The 19,534-nt window shown below is 45.9% G+C and overlaps 1 protein-coding gene across 3 annotated transcripts in view; it reads right to left on the bottom strand.

Moving 5' to 3' along the window:
- Window positions 1-19,534, bottom strand: part of TULP4 (TUB like protein 4) — a 246,763-nt gene that overhangs the window by 29,945 nt on the left and 197,284 nt on the right. For all 3 annotated transcript variants that reach the window (XM_082634188.1, XM_082634189.1, XM_082634190.1), the window contains 3 exons: window positions 13,179-13,359; window positions 10,726-10,860; window positions 7,134-7,300 (listed from right to left, as the gene is read on the bottom strand). In XM_082634188.1, the coding sequence (XP_082490314.1) occupies window positions 7,134-7,300; window positions 10,726-10,860; window positions 13,179-13,359 (483 nt within the window). The remainder of the gene's footprint in view (window positions 1-7,133; window positions 7,301-10,725; window positions 10,861-13,178; window positions 13,360-19,534) is intronic.

A 19,534-nucleotide genomic window follows, 5' to 3' on the forward strand; every position in this document is an offset into this window, starting at 1 on the left:
GAGAAAGACAAATACTCTATGCTGACACATATATATGGAATTTAAGAAAAAAAAATGTCATGAAGAACATAGGGGTAAGACAGGAATAAAGACACAGACCTACTAGAGAATGGACTTGAGGATATGGGGAGGGGGAAGGGTAAGCTGTGACAAAATGAAAGAGCGGCATGGACATATATACACTACCAAACGTAAGGTAGATAGCTAGTGGGAAGCAGCCGCATAGCACAGGGAGATCAGCTTGGTGCTTTGTGACCGCCTGGAGGGGTGGGATAGGGAGGGTGGGAGGGAGACGCAAAAGGGAGGGGATATGGGAACATATGTATATGTATAACTGATTAAATTTGTTATAAAGCAAAAAATAAAAAAAAATAAAAAATAAAATTGTGGATATAAAATGAATCTTCAAAAATCAATAACCTTTGCTTATACTAGTGCCAGACAGCTTAAAAATAAAAAGTCAGGGAAAAATGCTATTTGCAATAATAATATAAAATGTTAAATTCCTGCACATTCATTTAACTTGAGATGCACAATGCTTAAAGAAAATTGTAAAACTCTGTTAAGAGAAATAAAGAAAATTTGAATAAAAAACTACAAGTGGACAATGACCGGAATAACTCATTATGGCAGAAAAGAGCCCCCAGGTCACGTGGGCCTGCAGTGCTGCCGGGTGAGCGTGAAGCAGCAGGAGGCGGAGGAAGGGCTGTGCCCTCCACACCCGGCATCGCGACATGAGGAAAACTGAGAATTCTCAGCAAGGAGGAGTGAAGGGACTGAAAACTAGAAGCGGGAACAAAGACCTGGAATGATTGGCCTGGAGAAGGGATGCCCGCAGGGTCTCAAAGGACCTGTTATCTGGAGCAAGGTGACCAGGAAACCCCCTTTTCTAAGAGCAGGACAAGAGCACTACCACTAGGAATTTATAGTACAGTCTAGTATGGTACAGCATTCACTTACTTGCCCAAGTCAGTGATGATTTATTTATTTCAGCAAAGGGGGAAATCACACTCATTTAATTTATTTTTACAGCATATGCCCCACGTAAGATAATAAAGGAGCGAAATAAATACTGGTGCCTTTTCCATAATAAATCTTAAAGCTGTATTAGAAAAGTAAGGAAAAATTTACAACTAGTGAAAGCTGATGCTCTTGTCTGAAGATTCTGAGGTATCACTGACATGGGGAAATTGACTGTCATAGTTACCACTGAGTCTGAGGCCAGGAAGTAGGGCCATGACCTCTCAGGATCCCTGTAAGTCCCGTAAGCCCGTAGGAAGTCCTACTACCTGGGATCCAATGCACAGCATGGTGATTACAGTTAACAATACTGTACAGATACTTAGAAGTTACTAAGAGAGAAGATCTTATATGTTCTCACCACAGAAAAGAAATGGTAATTAGGTGACATGAGGGAGCTGAGAGCCGACTTCACGGCAGTAATCACACCGTCACATATACGTATAGCAAATCCAGACGCTGTAGACCTCAAACTTACAAAGTGTCCATATCAAATATATCGTAATAAAACTGGAAATAAATAAACAAGAAAATTAACACACATAACAAAATCCTTTTATACCTTGTTTATACTTGTATAGTTTTTTACACGTCATCTTACTTTTTACAAGTCTCACTTCGTGCTGGTGCTCATCTTCCTGTTCTGTTTACTGGCGATCCAGCCTGCAAAGCCCTCAGTACAAGCATGCTGTTTTCTCAGAAAGGACAGGAATCAAGGCGGTGGTAAACACACGTGCCCGCAGACACAGGGTAGGGGCGTCCCGATTCAGCGGCCCCGGCCCCTGGGACCCGCCGCTGCAGGTAGAACAGGAATCCCCTGCTCGCTGCCCCCGGCAGAGCGCGTCCAAGCGCATCTTCCCCAGGCACGTCCCACCCACCAGGATGAGCTGCAGCGGAAGAGAACCGTGTCCAACATTCTCTTCCAGCGAACCTGGGAACACGCGAGGGTGCACACAGACGCGACCTCCGCAGATGAATGTTTTTGTTTTTGAACAGCTGCCATCTGCTGGGGAGAAACTCAGTTGTAAATGTGTGGACTTCATCGCTTTCTCAAATTGCACAAAATGACTATTTTTAGAACCGATGGCTAGAACTTAATTTGTGTAGGTATTCGGCACGTAAATCTAAGGCAAAAGGGTAAGACAACGAGCTGCATTTCGGGGAGTATCCATGTGGCGGGAACCTGGTGCTTTGGTGAGTTTGCTGGCCCGATGCCAGGTGTCCCTGGGCCGGAGAGGTACGGGAGGAGCGGCCAATGGACAGTCAGGCTGTCCCTCTCTCTGTGTCAGACGCCAGCCACTTACGAGGAAAGCAGGTCAGTCTGCTCACCCTACTTCCTCTGCCACAGCATCATGGAAGGTTAACGGCCTGTTTCAACCCCTTACGGCACGCGAAGAGACGCTGAATACCTCGCGACCTCATCTCCTGCTGCTACACGATCCGTGCCGTGCATCCGTCCGATCACGTACTCGCCTTCTGAGCTGTCAATCGGTCAGTCAGTAAATCCCTGTCAAATGTGTGTAGTGGGCCAGACACATGCTGGCCGTTTGGGGATTGACACGGAATAAAAGAAGCTCCCTGCCTTCACAGAGCTGATGCTCCGAGGAGGGAGGGGGAGAGAGAAGTGCCTCAGGCTCTGTGACAGGGACGGACTAGCTGATGGTGTCAGCCAGTGAAGAATGCTACGAGGTAACAACAGTAGGATACGGGGGGCTAGAGACAGAACAACTGGATCGTGTCAGACTGGGGAGCAGAGAAAGCTTCCGTGCAGGAAGTTTCAGCAGAGGCCTGAGATGAGCGAGTCGGTGACGCCTGTGGCCGGACTTGAAAGCTTCCTCACCACACCACCGTTTCTGTGTGCAGCAGTGCGCTGCGTGAAGTCCTCGAAAAATTTAAAAGGGAATAAAAAGCAGGGTGTCCTTTCCATGTTAAAGATAAGCTATTCAAGCAGGATTAGAGTCAAGAGACAACAAAAGGGTCAAACCAGCCACACTGGCCCAAGAGAGAGAAAAAGAGGCCATCCGGGTACGCAGCTGCTGGCTGATGGAGCCCCGGGATGAGGAGTGAGACCCCGGGAATGTCAGAGGGGTCTCCTGTCTCCCAATAGCTTTCCCTTCTTTCTGAGCTCCCCTAGGAAGAAGGTGGGGATCTCTGTCTTAGAGGAAATGCACTTCAAGTGTTTCACAGCCCCTGGTAGAAGGGGGTGTTTAATGTTTGTACAGGCGAGTACACAGGAGGAAAGCCTTCCAGCAGAGTTCACTTTTAAACAGACCAAGGTGGTGACTGTTCACCGTAAAACTGTGTTGGCTGGAGCCGTGGGCAATTTTGAATATTAAGTTACAATGATCTGGCCACCAACTAAGCTGCAGTAATAAAAGCTAGCTCAGGATTCAGTCGCCCAAATCTCCGGTTTGGAAGAACATGCCGTTCTTGTATTTTATAAGCAAACAGCCCAGAAGGGACTTTCTCAGCTCCTTACAGCAAACAATGGGAAAAGCACACCTATGGCAGCTTTGAGAGAACAGGTACGATTAATTCTCAACAAAAAAAAGGCAAACATAGTTTTGCTAACGAGTTCTCCTTCAAGAGCACGGAAGTCTATGACCGTAAATGCGCTCTCTCACTTGATTTTTCGGTTCCCACACTTACCATCTTCCTCTTTTAATTTTTTACCCAAATATCTTACATCAACACCTGAACCTTACAGAATATAAGGCAACTCCACCAACTTGCCTTTAATGCAAAAAAAGTTCATAAAGCTAAAACACACACACAAACCAACCAACCCACCCAAAAAACCCAACCCTCCAACCAAATAAAAAACACAAAGACCTGAATTACTGAAGCCTGTGAACTTCAGTCAGTGGTGCTAACCCTCAAAATCTGTGGTCAGAGGATCAGATATGCAATTACATGTAGATGGTTACAGATAGTACCTAGTGTGATCGACTCTAGACTTTTAAATTACGACAGGAAGGAAAAGAAAATAAATTACAGTGTATTTCCTTCTAGGAGCTTCGGCCACAGGCATTGCTGTTATGAGTAACTCAGGAGAATCAGTTTTAAAGTGAGGCTGCCGCAAGTTCGTGCTGGGCAACGGCTTTGTACGCGATAACCTACAATCTCATTAACCTGGAAATAAATTATCCAATCTAAACTGCATTTAGTTCTTTTTATAAACAGCCCAATAAATTGCCTAACTTCCTTCCTGCTATAAAAATGTTCCTGCCTTTGGACAACTTGAATAGCATAGTACAGACAACATGTGATTCTAGAATCATCACAGACAACAGTTAAGTTGGTGCTACACATATAATCAGTATTGTACTTGTTTTTAATAGCATCATTATTTAACTTTATATTATTGAGGCGATTTTTCCAATGGTTAAAACAGACCCTCAAGTGAAAAAAGAGTCAACAATTTATTAAAATGCTGAGACACTGTGTGAATATCTTTCTCCAAAGGAAGGTGAGCCAAGCCCCTCTTATCCCTGAGCCTCAAATGGTTTAAATTCAGGACCTATGTTAATTTTATGGGATAGTTGATGAGAACTTCTGCAATGGTTAAGGCCCTCGAGCTTCTACTACATTCTAAGCACAGTGAAGGTCAGAAAAATGAACAAACCGTGGTCTTTGACTTTAAGAAAACAAGGCAAATAAATAGAAAAGTGTAATACATGCCAGAGGTATTAAGCAATGCCCTGGCAGTAGGGTAACAATTACTGTGAAAACAAGGTAATCTCTCCTTCAATCCCAACTCCATAGGGACTCCAGTATCTGCGTTCATTTTGCCACACACCGTGGCCTCATGCTAATGGCCCCAACCCTGCTCCACTTTAGCTCTTCCTGGGCTCGCCTCATCACCTAGAACTACTTCACTTCTAAAACAGGAATCTGCACTTCCTATCCAAGCGCAGCTTCCCATCCTGTGTTTATCACTCCTTCCTGAACATGCCTTACTACGACTTTATATTACCTGCCAGTCTCAGGTCACAGAGCAGATGCGACCCACCAAGGTTCCCTGGCTGCCCATTTCTCTACCATCCTTCGCAGTTCCCTGAATTCCTCCCAGTTTTGGTCTCTCTGCTACACGAATCTCTCCAATTCCTCATTTCAGGCAGCCTGTACCACTTCTGCCTCTCGGGGTTGCAGAGGCGGCCTGGGCAACGTTGACTCTCACTTTAAAACCACACTGTCCTGCTCTGGCCAGGGCCTGATTTCAGCTTGTTACCTTGAAGGGCTCCCGCATCATGGTCTATGGACTAGCACCCAGAGCTTTGAGCTCAGGGCCAGCTGCATAGGAGCCCCTCAAAATATGTTTGCTGGGTGCTTGAACAAATGAACAAACAAATACGCTTATCTGCCCGCAGAAGATATTACACTGTCAAAAGATACACTTAAATCCTATAACAACTCAGCAACAAAAAAACCTAGCAATCCAATTAGGAAATGGGCAAGGGTCTCGAATGGACCTTTTCCCAAGGAAGATATACAGATGGCCAACAGGTACAGGAAAAGATGCTCAACGTAACTAATCTTCAGGGATATACAAATCAAAACCACAATGGGATAACACCTCATACCCGTTTGGACGGCCATCATCAGAAACCCAGAGAATAACGAGTGCTGGCGAGGACGCGGAGAGGCTGGAATCTTTGTGCACTGCTGCTGTGAACGTAAGAAGGTGCAGCCGCCGTGAAACAGTATGGCAGCTCTTGAAAACGTCAGACACAGAATTACCATATAACCTAGCAATTCGACTTCTGGGCATTTATCCAAAAGAACTGAAAGCAGCAACTCAAAGAGATATTCGTATATCCCTGTTCGCAGCAGCATTATTCATAACAGCCAAAAGCTGGAAGGAAACCAAACATCCACTGATGGATGAATGGATAAACAAGATGTAGTGTACACATACAATGGCATATTATTCAGCCTTAAAAAGGAATGAAATTCTGACACAGGCTACGATGTGGATGAACCTCGAGGACATTATGCTAAGGGAAGTCAGCCAGACACAAAGAGACAAACACTGTATGGTTCCACTTATATGAGGTACGTAGAACAGTCAAATTCATAGAAACAAGAAGGTATAGACAGTTTCGGTTCTGCAAGATGAAAAAATTCTGGAGATTGGTTACAAAATAATGTAATACACTTAAAAATGGTTAAGACAGTAAATTTTATGTTATGTGTATTTTACTACAATTAAAAAAACATACATTGGGGCTTCCCTGGTGGCGCAGTGGTTGAGAGTACGCCTGCCGATGCAGGGGACACGGGTTTGTGCCCCGGTCCGGGAGGATCCCACATGCCGCGGAGCGGCTGGGCCCGTGAGCCATGGCCGCTGAGCCTGCGCGTCCGGAGCCTGTGCTCCACAACGGGAGAGGCCACAACAGTGAGAGGCCCACGTACCGCAAAAAAAAAGATACATTTAAATAATTAATGCCTGCACCTAATTACAAATTTCCCCAAATCTGGTATACCTGTCTCTCTGATGAGCTGGGTAAGGTTAGGACATAAGTCCCTAGTTTATTATCACCCCCATCAACCGTCAACTCACTCTCAGATTACACTCCACTCCACTCCACTGTAGTGGAATTCTGCCTCCACCGTAACTGATCCAGGCCAGAAATGAGGCGGTCTAATACTTTCTGGGAAATAAAAACTAGTAGAAAGGGGCCCACATGTGCACACTTTCTTAAACACCTTTAAGCTTTTTTACTTTCTGTTTAACAATAATTTAGTTTAACTGTAGAAGTACATTACTGGCATAACAAACAAAATCAGAGTAAATAAATGTAAATTCAGCATTTACTTCTCTGCAAGTTTCTGATTTTTACTTCAGAATGATGATAAACACCAGCTCACTCTGCTCACTCACTGTGCACTCGTTTGGGAATGGAAATGGGTGTATTTTGGTTAACAGGCAAAAACTTCTTTTTCCCTTACTTCTTCTGGTCTATACCCCATAATTTAATTCAGGTCAACAAAAGATTAAAATCTGTCAAAGGTAACCACAGTGAGTAGAATCAGCTCACGAGCATTTAATGGAGGCTGGGTGCAAACTAACACACCAGAGGCACAGCCGGCTGTCTGGCACACATCCTCACCTGCACAGGCGTGTCCAGTGTAAAGATGTGCTCCCCGCGAACATTGTAGAACTTGACCATGGCACCCTTCAGAAGAGGGCCATTGGGAAGGTCGCTGAGCTGGGTCGGGCGCTCCATGCCAGCGACTGCCAGGAGGTCTCCCTGCGTGCACCACTGGGCCACCACCTCTGAAATCAGAAAGAGGAAAATGGTCAGCACGAGGGTGGGACCCTTGCTTTCCTGCAAAGATGCTCTGGCTTGGTCAGAGTCTGAATTCATGTCTGAACTATTTTTCCTTGAAAGATAACAGAGTGTGCACCCCAAGATATGTCACATTGGCATGAGAATTACGTAGAGCTGAAGGCAATGGAGAAGAAGCAGATAGAAGAAAAGCTCTCTCCCTTCCCCCTACTTGCCTGAAAGCAGGACATAAATCTGTGAGGGTGTCTACCCGTCCCCCACCCGGAAGGGCAGAAATGAACCGCTGGTGGCAACTCTAGACCACTATCAACACCAGGGGACTCTGCATAACAGACTTCACTAACTGGCCTTTATCTTCCGTTAGCTCCCCCTTATATTTACCTTCCCACAATTTGCTGTCCTAGAAACTTCAAGTCTTCTCCTTGTCTTGTCACTTCTCCAAAAAAATGTACTGTTCTTTTGTTAACATGCTATCTAAACCCTTTGAGCTACTCATCTCTGTGCTTCCACAGGTAAACACAGTGCACGTGTTGTTAAACTTCTGTGTGTTTTTCTCTGGTCAATCAGTTTTTTGTCAGTCTAACTTACAGGGCCTGGTCTGAGAGCCTAAGATGGGTAGAGGGGAAATAGCCTTTCCCCCCGCTCCCCGCTACATCCTCAAGAAAGAGGAAAGTCACAGTAAAGGGTAAAAACCCCAAGTGAGGTGAACCAATTTACAGTTCACTGTGTGAAAAACAGAATTCCCCGAAGTTGGGATACTCAGCAGATTTTTCTTCAAGGCAGAACTTCCTCAGCAAACATCAGCGAGGCAAAATCCCCCCAACCCCACGAATCTGCAATGAAAATGGAGTTGACAGGGGTGGCAAAGAGGGCTGGCCATGGAGACCACGAGGGGCCCAGCACTGTAAGTTCTTGTGCACATGACACAGATTACAGTGTTGGTGACAAGCTGGGGAATACCAGGAGTCACCTTTCTTCACTTGCAAAGTTCTCTGATGATGTTTCTTCAAGACAGTAAAAAGGAAATACTAGACCCTTTTGGTCTACAGATCTTCCTTGGCTTACAACAGGGTTACGTCTGGATAAACCCATTGTAAATTGGAAATGCATTTAATACACCTAACCTTCCGGACATCATAGCTTAGCCTCACCCACCTTAAATGTGCTCAGAATGCCTACATTAGCCTACAGTTGGGCAAAACCATCTAACACAAAGCCTATTTTATAATAAGTGTTGAATATCTCACATAATTCACTGAATACTGTACCAAAAGTGAAAAACAACGTGTCCAGGTACAGAGTGGTTTTAAGTGTATCGGTTTTTGACCCTCGTGATCGCGGGCTGCCTGGGAGCTGCACTCGCTGCCGCTGCCCAGCATCATGAGAGAGGATGGGGTTGCATATCACTAGCCTGGGAAAAGATCCAAATTCCAAATTCAAAATACTGTTTCTACCAAACGCATATCGCTTTTGCACCGTCATAAAGTTGAAAAACCCCAGGTTGAACCACAGTAAGTCAGGGACCGTCTGCACCTTGCGAGTCAAAGGACCGACGTGTCCGTGATGGGACAGGTTACCGTAGATGGAAGAAGCTGTGGCAAGCCATCTTTGACAGCACCTGGCGACCTCTTCCCAATATTTACTAACATATCCCATAAAGTGGTGGACAAAAATAAATAAATTTTCAAAAAACGACTGCTGTCCATACCACACGTAAGACTGAAATATTCTGAAACCAAGACAGGAGAAACTGCCTACATGCAGCACCTACTGGATGACACCAATTTACTGAAACGTCACCTAACTTTCTGAAATTGGGAAGACAGTGCAAAAGCATCTCGCGTCATGAGGGCATAAATGATTGAAAACATTTTGAGATTGGACTGAGATTGCTAGTTAGGTCATCACAAGAATGCTAAATTTGCCTGTATTTTTAGGATAAAACTCAAGTCAAGAGCTTTCACATTTGGGAGGGGTACTTTGGGTCGCCTCCCCAAGTCACCTCACCTTCATGTTCCCATTCCTCTCATGCCCATTGTGGGAATGTGTTAGAAGGGTTGCTCCAATATAATTTAGTTTGATAGAGAACAAAAGAATACATCCAAGGAATAAAAAATAAAGTTTCCATAGGCAGTTTCCAAGATGGTGAAAAATTTGAAAAACTCACCCTACAAAGAATACAAAGGAACTGAGTGGTAATTATGATATTTTCAGTCCCGATCAGACACTTGGTAGAGAACGAAGTTCAGGACGGCAGAACTAGAGGCAGGTACTGATGCAACTAATAAACATGGTTAAAAGGTTTAAAAACAGAATTTTAGAAGAACAAAAGTAGAGCCTGGATCACTAAATATATGAGAGAATTTATGATGACTACCTTTTTGTTTTAGCTCCATGAAAGACAGAAAATTCAGAAAAGAATTTACAGAAAAGTCCAAGGAATTTAAGTTCATCATCATCGTAAAAAGAAAATTACTCAGCTCCTAACGGGTCCATTTGTGATAATAAAGGAGGACGTCTACATGTCCCTCTGGAATTTATAGGCTAAATAATTCCTTACAATTATAGTTTTGAAACAGCAAATGGGACACTTAAACGAGGGAGTTTAACTTGTTTCCAAGAATATCCAATAGTTCTGAAACAGAATTAAGTGCTTGTGGGGTGTGCAGGCAGGTACGATGCATTCCCGCCAATCAACAGTTAAGTATGTGGACTTGATTCTACGTATCCCAGGCATTCCTGAACAATTCAGACAAGAAGCAACATGGCCAGGGCTCTGGTCTGATGGCCAGTTTCGAAGGACAGCATCAAGCTGAACTGAAGGTTCCGGTTTGCCTCCCCACCGCCGGGCCCCGCAATGGCTCCCATTCAGATTACAGCAGGTCCCTTAACCTCGAGGACCAGAAGTAGCCCTGGAATTTCTAAACTGCACCATTCAACCCTGAAGAGACAGAACTGTTTTTTCCAAAGAACTCATCAGAGGCACACGACTCAGAGCCCTGCGAATGCTTACGGACGCCTATCTTCCCGACACAGCAATTCCTTAACGTCCCTCGGGAAGGCATCAGCCCCTGACCGCTGACCTTCACACCGAGGCCTCGGCTGTCGTGTGTCACCTGCTGCCGCTGGCACGGCAGCTGCTGCCGCCCAACACCCGCAGTGCTGGCTGGAGGCAAGCGGCCCACACCCGAGAGGGTCACTCCTGCCGTGGGGCGAGAAGCGCAGGTGAAGACGAAGGGGACTGTCAGGAATCCCTCCTCCAGGTGAGACTAGAAAGGAATCGACTTGTCAGCTAAGCAGAGGAGTGAACAGACTCCATTAAGCCCGGAAGAGGCCACTGCAGAGGCCGGGGGTCAACAGGCCTGGCTGTGACGCCCAGCTCGGAAGGCTGGCCGCTCGGGCTGATCCGTACCTTTCAGCCCCGACTGGATGACAGTAGGAGACAAGTCGTCATAGCTGTTCATCAAGCTGATGTCTCCTGAGGTGAAGCTGACGGTGAGCAGCGGCTTGATGTTCTGTACTGGGGTGGGATACGCCGCCGGACCATCTGCGGGGACAGAAGCGCCGAGTGAAAACGAGGCAACGAGCACGTGACCAGAATCCAGGCCCGCGTGCTGCAATCCTGCGGGGGGGCCTCGAAACTACCCCACAGTGCAGATCAGACTCTGGGCTGGGACATTACCAAGTGAGGCAACGCTGCACAGCACTCAGGAACTACACAAAGCCCCCTGGAATGAGAGGCGCTGGGGACCGCAGCCCCGAGGGCACCGAGCAGGGCTCCCTGGGCTCTGCATGCCGTGCTGAGAGCATGCGTGCAGAGTTTATTACGGCTTTACATGTTTCTGATGATGTGCAAACATAAATTATTTTAATGTCACGTAACGTATAAGGATGGTGGGAAGAGGGATGAAAACATTTTCTTAATCCTGGTCCAAGGTACAGAGAAAAGCTGCCTTTCAACACTGAACACACTTTCACTGAACATTATAGGAAGTGAGCAGCCACCATGAGCTCTCTGCTTTTACCGGAAGAGACCCAAGGTCGGATGTGGCTCACACCCAGTGCACAGCCAGCAGAAAGGAACTCTGCTTTGTGCGTGCGAGGAGACTGTGCATTAAGGAAGGAGCCGTGAGGGATGATGCTCTGTTTTCTCCCACCCAGGGCGGGCCAGCCTGACGTCTGCTCGCTCACCGTGCTCAGCCCTGCCTGTGGAGGATCCCCAGTTATGACTCTCCTTTGCTTCACTTTTAAGATGCTGCAGGTACCCACCTCTGTGCTCAAATTCCCTAGGCCACCAAGAAACACCCTGCTCTATCTGAAAGGCAAATCCCAGTCATCCTCCAAACTGGCCCTCTGCTTCTGAAGAGGGTGACAGGTTAGAGTAGTAGCCAGGAACTGCGTTCTGCTCTTAGACTTACTCTGGACTTGCTTTATCAACTTGGTCTCTGGATCTTGTTTCTTCCCCTAATAAATATGGATAAGCAAATATGCATTCAATCTAGCAAAGTTCTGTTTTAAAAGGATGCTGAGTCCAATGCTGAAAGACACTGGCTTCATCACCACGAGGTGGAGGAAGGATGAGCACTTCGCTCAAGGCTGGGGCCCCACGAGGTGATGGATTTCCAGGAGTGAAGAACGCTCTCCCGCCCGAGACCCACCAATCCTGAAACACTACCGCCAATCTACACTTTTTTCACAGGGTCTGAAACAATCTTTCATTACCGGTCTGAACACTGCCTTCTCCCTAACTGCATGAATGGCTATGTATATGTGTACGTCTCTGGGAAGCATGACACTTTATCACGTCTGGGACAAGAGGGAGAAGACTCCAAGTACCAGTGAGGGCAGATGCTGATGGGGGAGAAAGTTAAAAATACTCTCCCTGGACCAGCCCTTCACAGGCTGAACATGCCCACAGTCACAGGGAAGGGTAGAAACTGTCCAGCGGGTGCCTTTAGCCCATTAAGGGCACTCAGCCAGCAGTGTGAGCACAGCTGCCCGGAAGTCCCGCGGCAGGTGACCACGGGAGTCTTTTCCTTCCACTATTCATAACATATTCTCCTTTTAAAAAAAGAGTTTGGAGCAGGGGATGGGACACTGGGGAAGAGCCAGAGCCCTGAGTGGGCCAGCGCTGAGGGCTGACATCGGTGATGGCCAGCGTCGACACCAAAGGCTTCTGCTTTGGGGGCTAAGACACACTGCAAGGGGTGAAGGAAGCTGGAACCTGGAATTATCCCCACCAAGGGTCTGAAACAATCTTTCATTACTGGTCCAAATGTTAAAAAACTCCGACGTCATCTACTCTAATCTAACGTCACTGTGAGGCTTGGGGGCGGGGGGTGAGCGCGGCAGGTTCACCTGAACTGAGGAAGCGCAGACCTTCTGCCTGAAATAAAAAAGACAGGGGCATGGATACCAGCCCAGTGTACTGGCCTTCACTACGGGCAGAGCTAATCCTTTCCCCACACAACTAAAGCTAGGGGCTTTAATAACGTTAGGGATTTGAAACACCACAGATTAGGGTATAAGAACAGCACAGCATTTTTCATCTTCAGCTCTCTCTCACTAAGCAGCTAAGTCCCACGACACCCCAGGGACAGGGAAATGGCCATAAGTCTTGTTTTATATCCAGAAAAACCTAAGCCAATGGAGCTTCATCAACCTGACCAGTGATTCTGCAAAAAGGGATGGCAGAGAGAAGACGGTCCAACCAAGAACAGAGATTAGGCCAGTTCTGCCTTGCACTTCCATTGAGAACCCTGCCCAGTAGGTTAGGGAGCCGTGCGCACGGCGGGCCTGTTCCTTCCCCTGCGGATGGGTTCATTCTCCTTCCACACTCTTGTCCCCACAGAGCCCGCGAGCTACCTTGGGGCGGGGAGTAGTCATCGGAGTCGGTGTCACTCTCACTGCTGTCCTCCACTAGGAAGGCGGGGTAGTTCCAAGACATGCTGAGGATGCCGTCTGACTCGTGCAGGAGGACGTGGGCCAGCATCCTGCCATGGCAGTCCATGACGATCACCTGCCCGTCAGCCGTGCCAAACAGCACCTGCAACCAAGGACCAGGACTCGTGATGGACGGGGAGAAAGGTCTGTGGTTTCTGGCAAACCTCACCACCTTGACTTGTCCACCAAGACTAAAGAAAGAGACCAGGTAAGCAACCGAGGAAATACACAAAGCAGGAAGTGGCAGAAACCTAGCTGGCTATTACTGGAAGAATTTTAGTCCTCTATTAGTGAAATGTGACTAATGCTACAATAAATATATTCCTTATGTTATGTGGATGTTTTCAAACACCAGCAAAAGCACTGTTTCACCTTTTGTGGGTTGTTTTTCTTTGTTTTGTTTTTTTGGTTGAAGGAGGAGGGCTAAGAAGAGAATAATATTCTCTTATTTTTCTTAAAAAAAAAAAGCAGCAGCAGAGTTTCATTGTTAAAAATCTCTTAAAGAAAAACTTTAAGTGTATGTAAGCATGTTTGTCTCAGGTTCTATTTCACTGAGACTAATAATGGTGTTGATGTATTTAAGTAATAAGGTTATAATGAATTCGTGGTATTAATACATTCATTAAGTGCTTACTTTGGGCCAAGCACTGTTCTAACCAGTTTACCTCATCAACTGTCAAAACAATCCTGGGAGGTAAGTGCCAGCACTGCTGTCATGGAGCTGAGACAGGCCTGACGCCTTGTGTGCTGAGGGCCGCTCCTAGGGCCCCCCCCAGTCACCCGGCCTGCAGGCAGACACACGGCCAGGGCTAAAGCACAAGCAGGCAGAGGGAGACTGGACGGTGGTGGACGCCCTCCATCAGAGCGGCAGAGGAGCTGCTCGTGGCTGCTCAAAAGCCCCCCCGACGGGTGTCATCCCACTGGATGACCCCGAGGGGACCCTTGGGGCCTGGGAAGCAGGACCTCCCTGAGGAGTACACCTGTTATCTCCTGCTCTGTGTGCTAGGCTCTGCAGTTTCTGTGTCTGCCGGCATTGAAATCTTTGTATCTTTTTTGTCTAATGACATCTGTCTATCCACCAACAACTTATTGGGAGAACCATACCAGGATCTACACAAAGGGAAAGTTATTTAAGACTTCCAGGTCCATACTTCTTTTTGCTTTTTAGATTTTGACACTGAGCTCCTTGAGGGCCAAGACCGTCCACAGCTGTACCCCTGGCACCTAACAGAGCTTTAGGTACAGTGGGCACTCAATAAGTATTTACGGTTACATGAGTGAATTAAAGTCAGTGACAATCAAAAGGCAATTATCCTGATGATTACGAGAGATTAATTGCAAGGGAAGATGTATTTCATTTCAGCAGTAATATGCTCACAGAATTTAGAGCTGTTTTAGATAAACCAATTGTCCATCAAATATTCCTTTGGGGCTCCCCTGGTGGCGCAGTGGTTGAGAGTCCGCCTGCCAATGCAGGGGACACGGGTTCGTGCCCCGGTCTGGGAAGATCCCACATGCCACAGAGCGGCTAGGCCCTTGAGCCATGGCCACTGAGCCTGCGCGTCTGGAGCCTGTGCTCCTCAACGGGAGAGGCCACAACGGTGAGAGGCCTGTGTACCGCAAAAAAAAAAAAAAAAAAATCCTTTAAACACGATCTACATTTTTAATGATTGTAAACTTAAATAAAAAAGAAGCTAAAACAGTTTTCCCCCAAGGCCAGTGATGAATCATCATCGAACGCTGCTTAAAGGAAAAAACAGATAAGACGTAATAGGAACACAGTAAAAATCATTTTAGAAAAAGCTGAATTCTTGGCTGCCAACAGAGAAAATAAACAGTATCCACCAGCATGTCCACAAAGACCTCATGCGACACGGGCTGAGAGAGGCAGACACTGGAGCGGTGGGTCAGAGCCACTGAAGCCCTGGCAGAGGCAGACGCTGAATATGCTTCCTGAGCAGTCTGCAGTGAAGATAAATATGGAACGTGACCTCCTGTAACTTCAACTGAAATGTACAATTTACATATTTCAGAAGAAGAAGACGTGTGGGAACCCCACTGTAAGGCAACATCCCAGGACGCAGGCTTTCCTCTCCCCTTTCCGCATCCTCACCCGTTCGTTCAAGCACGTCTGAAGTGCAGCCCTGTACCACGGTGTACGTGAAGGGGTTATTTCATCACCTGTGACTCTGGTTCTCCTAGACGTAGCTCGTTAGCAGGCAAGAGCAAACAATTATTCTTCTCAAGTGCCAGGATTACAACGTATCAACCCCACACAAGTTCCCAGACCCCTCCTGTTATGGCTCCCACAGTCTCCACTGGCACCATCACCACTATCCTCATATCTTACCGTGTGATTATTTGATTGGTCTGACTCCCATGCTAGACTGTAAGCTTTTGAGGACATGGACTATGTCTGCTCTGATCGCTGCAACCTCCTCAGGGCCTGTCATATCAGATGACACATGGCAGGGTTTGTGAAGGGAAGGAGGAAATGAAGCATCTTTTGAGTAACACTCACATTTTTCCATTTTGGAGAAGAACAGACACCATCTAATTCCTGAATAAAGGCCTGGTGGCTTAATGAGTTTTCAGTGTTCAACATCACAGTAAAGCAAAAGAGGACAAAGAAAACCAGCCTCCAAATCCCCCATCATTAATCGACTCCGACTACATCTCTCTTGAGAGATAATGCACTGTTAAGAGCAGAGAGAAGGAAAAAGGCAACCCTAACAGTCGGGTTGTCAAGCAGTGACGGAGGAAGTTACTCTGTTTTGGAACAAGTGTGTCAGATAACTGAAGAACACTGATATGACATAAAATCAGATTTTCAAAAATCTCCTCTATTACAAGTTCTTTTCATGCTTATTCATTTCCAGTAAGATAAAGCTTCTATGAGCCAAGGACTTCAAGGGAACAAGACAGAAAAGTCTAATACTAATAAATACACACACTGGCAAACGCATCCGTCTCTGCAGCTTCCACCCCGATTCTGGTGCTCTGGACGGAATGGTGCCGGCTCCTCTTTCCCAGGCTCTGTCTCCTCTTTTAGGCTTGGCCCCAGACCTCCTCCCCTTTCTAGGAGGCCAGAGTCACATCCACAGCCTCAAGGACCCCATTCAGGGCTGGCTTCCTGCCCAGGCCATTCCCCTAAGCTCCAGACTCACAGGTCCAACTGCCTGCCCGCCGCCTACCCCTGGATGTGTCAAAGGCCAGGCCCTTCGGAATCAACATGTCCCAGATGAGATTCATAACCTCACCCATCCCCTGACCCACACACACAGCAGGTCCTCTGCCAGCAAAGACTGTGGCTTTATCTCCAGTGTCCAGTACGGTGTCTGATACGTTACAGGTGCTCAGACGAGGCTTTTGGGACCCGCTACACAGAATTAACCTCACTCTAACCATGGCTCCCACAACACTCTGTTTTTGCATGTCTGTCTTTCCCATTAAACCATGAGGTTCTTGAGGGCAGGTCTGCACCCCCAGGTTCTCCCATGCTGCCTGTCACAAGCGGATGCTCAGTGACTATCAGCAAACAAATTTCTGCCCAAAGCTTTGGCCTTTGCCCAAATTTTCCTACAAATGAAGCAACAACTTCTTTCCTTTCTTCTTTAAACTAAACCAGTGCTTAAATCCTCCCATAAAATTGGCCTCCAAAACACTTTCAGTTATGGATGATATAAATTTCTGTCTCATATTTTTCCTGCTGTTTTCTCTACTGGACTGCAGGCTTCACAGAGGGGCAGGGACAATGCTCCCTCTGTAATGGGTACACTAAGAACCAAAGAAGGTGGTAGAAACCTGCTAGTCCTCAGGCCACACCAGTTCAACGGCGGTCCCTCAGGGATAGGGGACACTATTGCAGGGCAGTGTTTAGTATCAATGCAATGTTTAAAAAATTGTGGTATCCACATATAATCTCTCCATTTAAATGTACTCCATTCTAAACTATTTTTAGATGTAATTATTTTAAAATGTAACACAATTATCACCAGCAGTTAAAAACGAACCAAGCCACAGACCAAAGGAGGTAGGAAGAAGACAGCAAATCATTCAAAAGATTTATGTTTTGAAACCAGTGATGACATATATCACCAGTGATTTTACCTTTGGAGACTGGTACGCATCTAAATTCTCGAATAAAGACCATATTAGGAGATTTCAACTATAAAAATATGTATTCTACAACTGTTCACCTTTTTTGTAGTAGAATTTAACCAGTAGCATTGGAACTAGCTACAAAAGGAATTGACTTTGCCTCATTTATTTTCTTTTGTGATTTAAAGCTGGGGGAGACGATAACAAAGTGATTACAAATGCCTACTACAGGTAGGCCTTATTTTATTATACTTTGCAGATACTGTGTTTTTTATAAATTAAAGGTCTGTGGCTACCCTGTGCCAAGCAAGTGCCAGTTTCCCAATAGGATTTGCTCACTTTGTGTATCTGTGTCATATTTTGGTAATTCTCACAGTATTTCAAACTTTTTCATTATTATATTTTTTAGAGTGATCTGTGATCAGTGACCTTTGAGGTTACTATTGTAATTATTTTGGGGCATCACAAACCATGTCCATATAAGATGGCAAACGTAACTGATTATTTAAATGGCAACAAAGGATCTAGAATATGACATAAACTTAGTTGATAAAGCAGGGTTTGAGAGAACTGACTCTGACTTTGACAGAAGTTCTACTGTGCGTAGAATGCTATCAAACAGCACTGCATGCTACAGAGACATGGTTCATGAAGGAAGAGTCATGATGGGGCAGACGTCACTGCTGTGTCACGTTAAGAACTGCCACGGCCACCCCAGCCTTAGCAGCCACCACCTGACCAGCCAGCAGCCACCAACACGGAGACAAGGCCGTCCACCAGCCAAAAGGTTACGACTCACGCAGAGGATCGTTAGCATTTTTTAGCAATAAAGTCTTTTTAGGGCTTCCCTGGTGGCCCAGTGGTTGAGAATCTGCCTGCCAATGCAGGGGACACGGGTTCGAGCCCTGGTCTGGGAAGATCCCACCTGCCGCGGAGCAACTGGGCCCGTGAGCCACAACTACAGAGCCTGCGCATCTGGAGCTTGTGCTCCGCAACGAGAGGCCACGACAGTGAGAGAGGCCCACGCACCGCAATGAAGAGTGGCCCCCGCTTGCCGCAACTAGAGAAAGCCCTTGCACAGAAATGAAGACCCAACACAGCCAAAAATAAAAATTAATTAATTAATTAAAAAAAAAGTTTTTTAAAATTAGGGTATGTACATTGTTCTTTTAGACATAATGCTATTGCACACTTAACAGACCACGGTATAGTGTAAACGTAAGTTTTATATGCACTGGGAAACCTAAAAATTTGTGTGACTCACTTTATTGCAGTGGTCTGGAACCAAGCCCACAACATCCCTGAGATACGCCTGCAGTAACTTCAGCTCCGTTGGTGGCAAACGTCTAAATGCACTACTGTGGAGGGAGGAGTGACGGGACAGGCTGTGATGTCCCTTTGCTCTTTAGAAGGAACCTTCTGTCCTGAGATGCCACCAAAGTAAAACTTTTGTTTTGAAAAGACCTCCCTGTTGGGTTTCAGAACACTAGCTTGTAAATGTGCTTCAAGGCCAGATTTGAGTATTTTGCAACTAAGGAAATAGTCACTGAAATCAGACAGTTGTAAAGGACAGAACTGCTCAGCTGATTAACAGAGTATTTCCTGGTTCAAAAAAAAAGATAAAATATAATTTCACAATTGACTATAACATGCATTTCTAAAACGGACACTTTAAGACTTATTCTGATAAATATGGGAAAGAAATCTCACCCAAAATATCTATAATAAAAATTTGTATCTTTGGTCTAAACATGTAATTTTGAAGTCATTTCATCTCCTCACTGCAGAATAACAGCTTATAAACTAACCCATAAAGATGAGAGACTATGCTAAGTTCAAAGATTTTCAGAGAAGGAGATATTCTATCTGCCTCAGGTACTGAATTTAATGTTAGATAATTCCCATTGCTAGAACATTCTCCCCCAAATCTTTCAGGCTCCATTTTAAAGTTTATTCACCCTTTTAAGACACCTACACATGATTTCTGGGGGTGTGTGGGGGGAATAGAATGACTAGAGGACTAATTTAAAAACAGGATACCTTCAGAAGGATACACAGGTAACTGGAAACACCAATTACCTCTGGGGAACAGAAGTGGGTGGCTTGAGGATAGTGGGGAAAATGGAACTTTTCATCATATATCCTTTTGAACATTTAGAATTATATACCATGTGAAT

Source organism: Mesoplodon mirus, assembly GCF_964341445.2.
Source record: "Mesoplodon mirus genome assembly, chromosome: 10".
NCBI classification, from domain to species: domain Eukaryota; kingdom Metazoa; phylum Chordata; class Mammalia; order Artiodactyla; family Ziphiidae; genus Mesoplodon; species Mesoplodon mirus.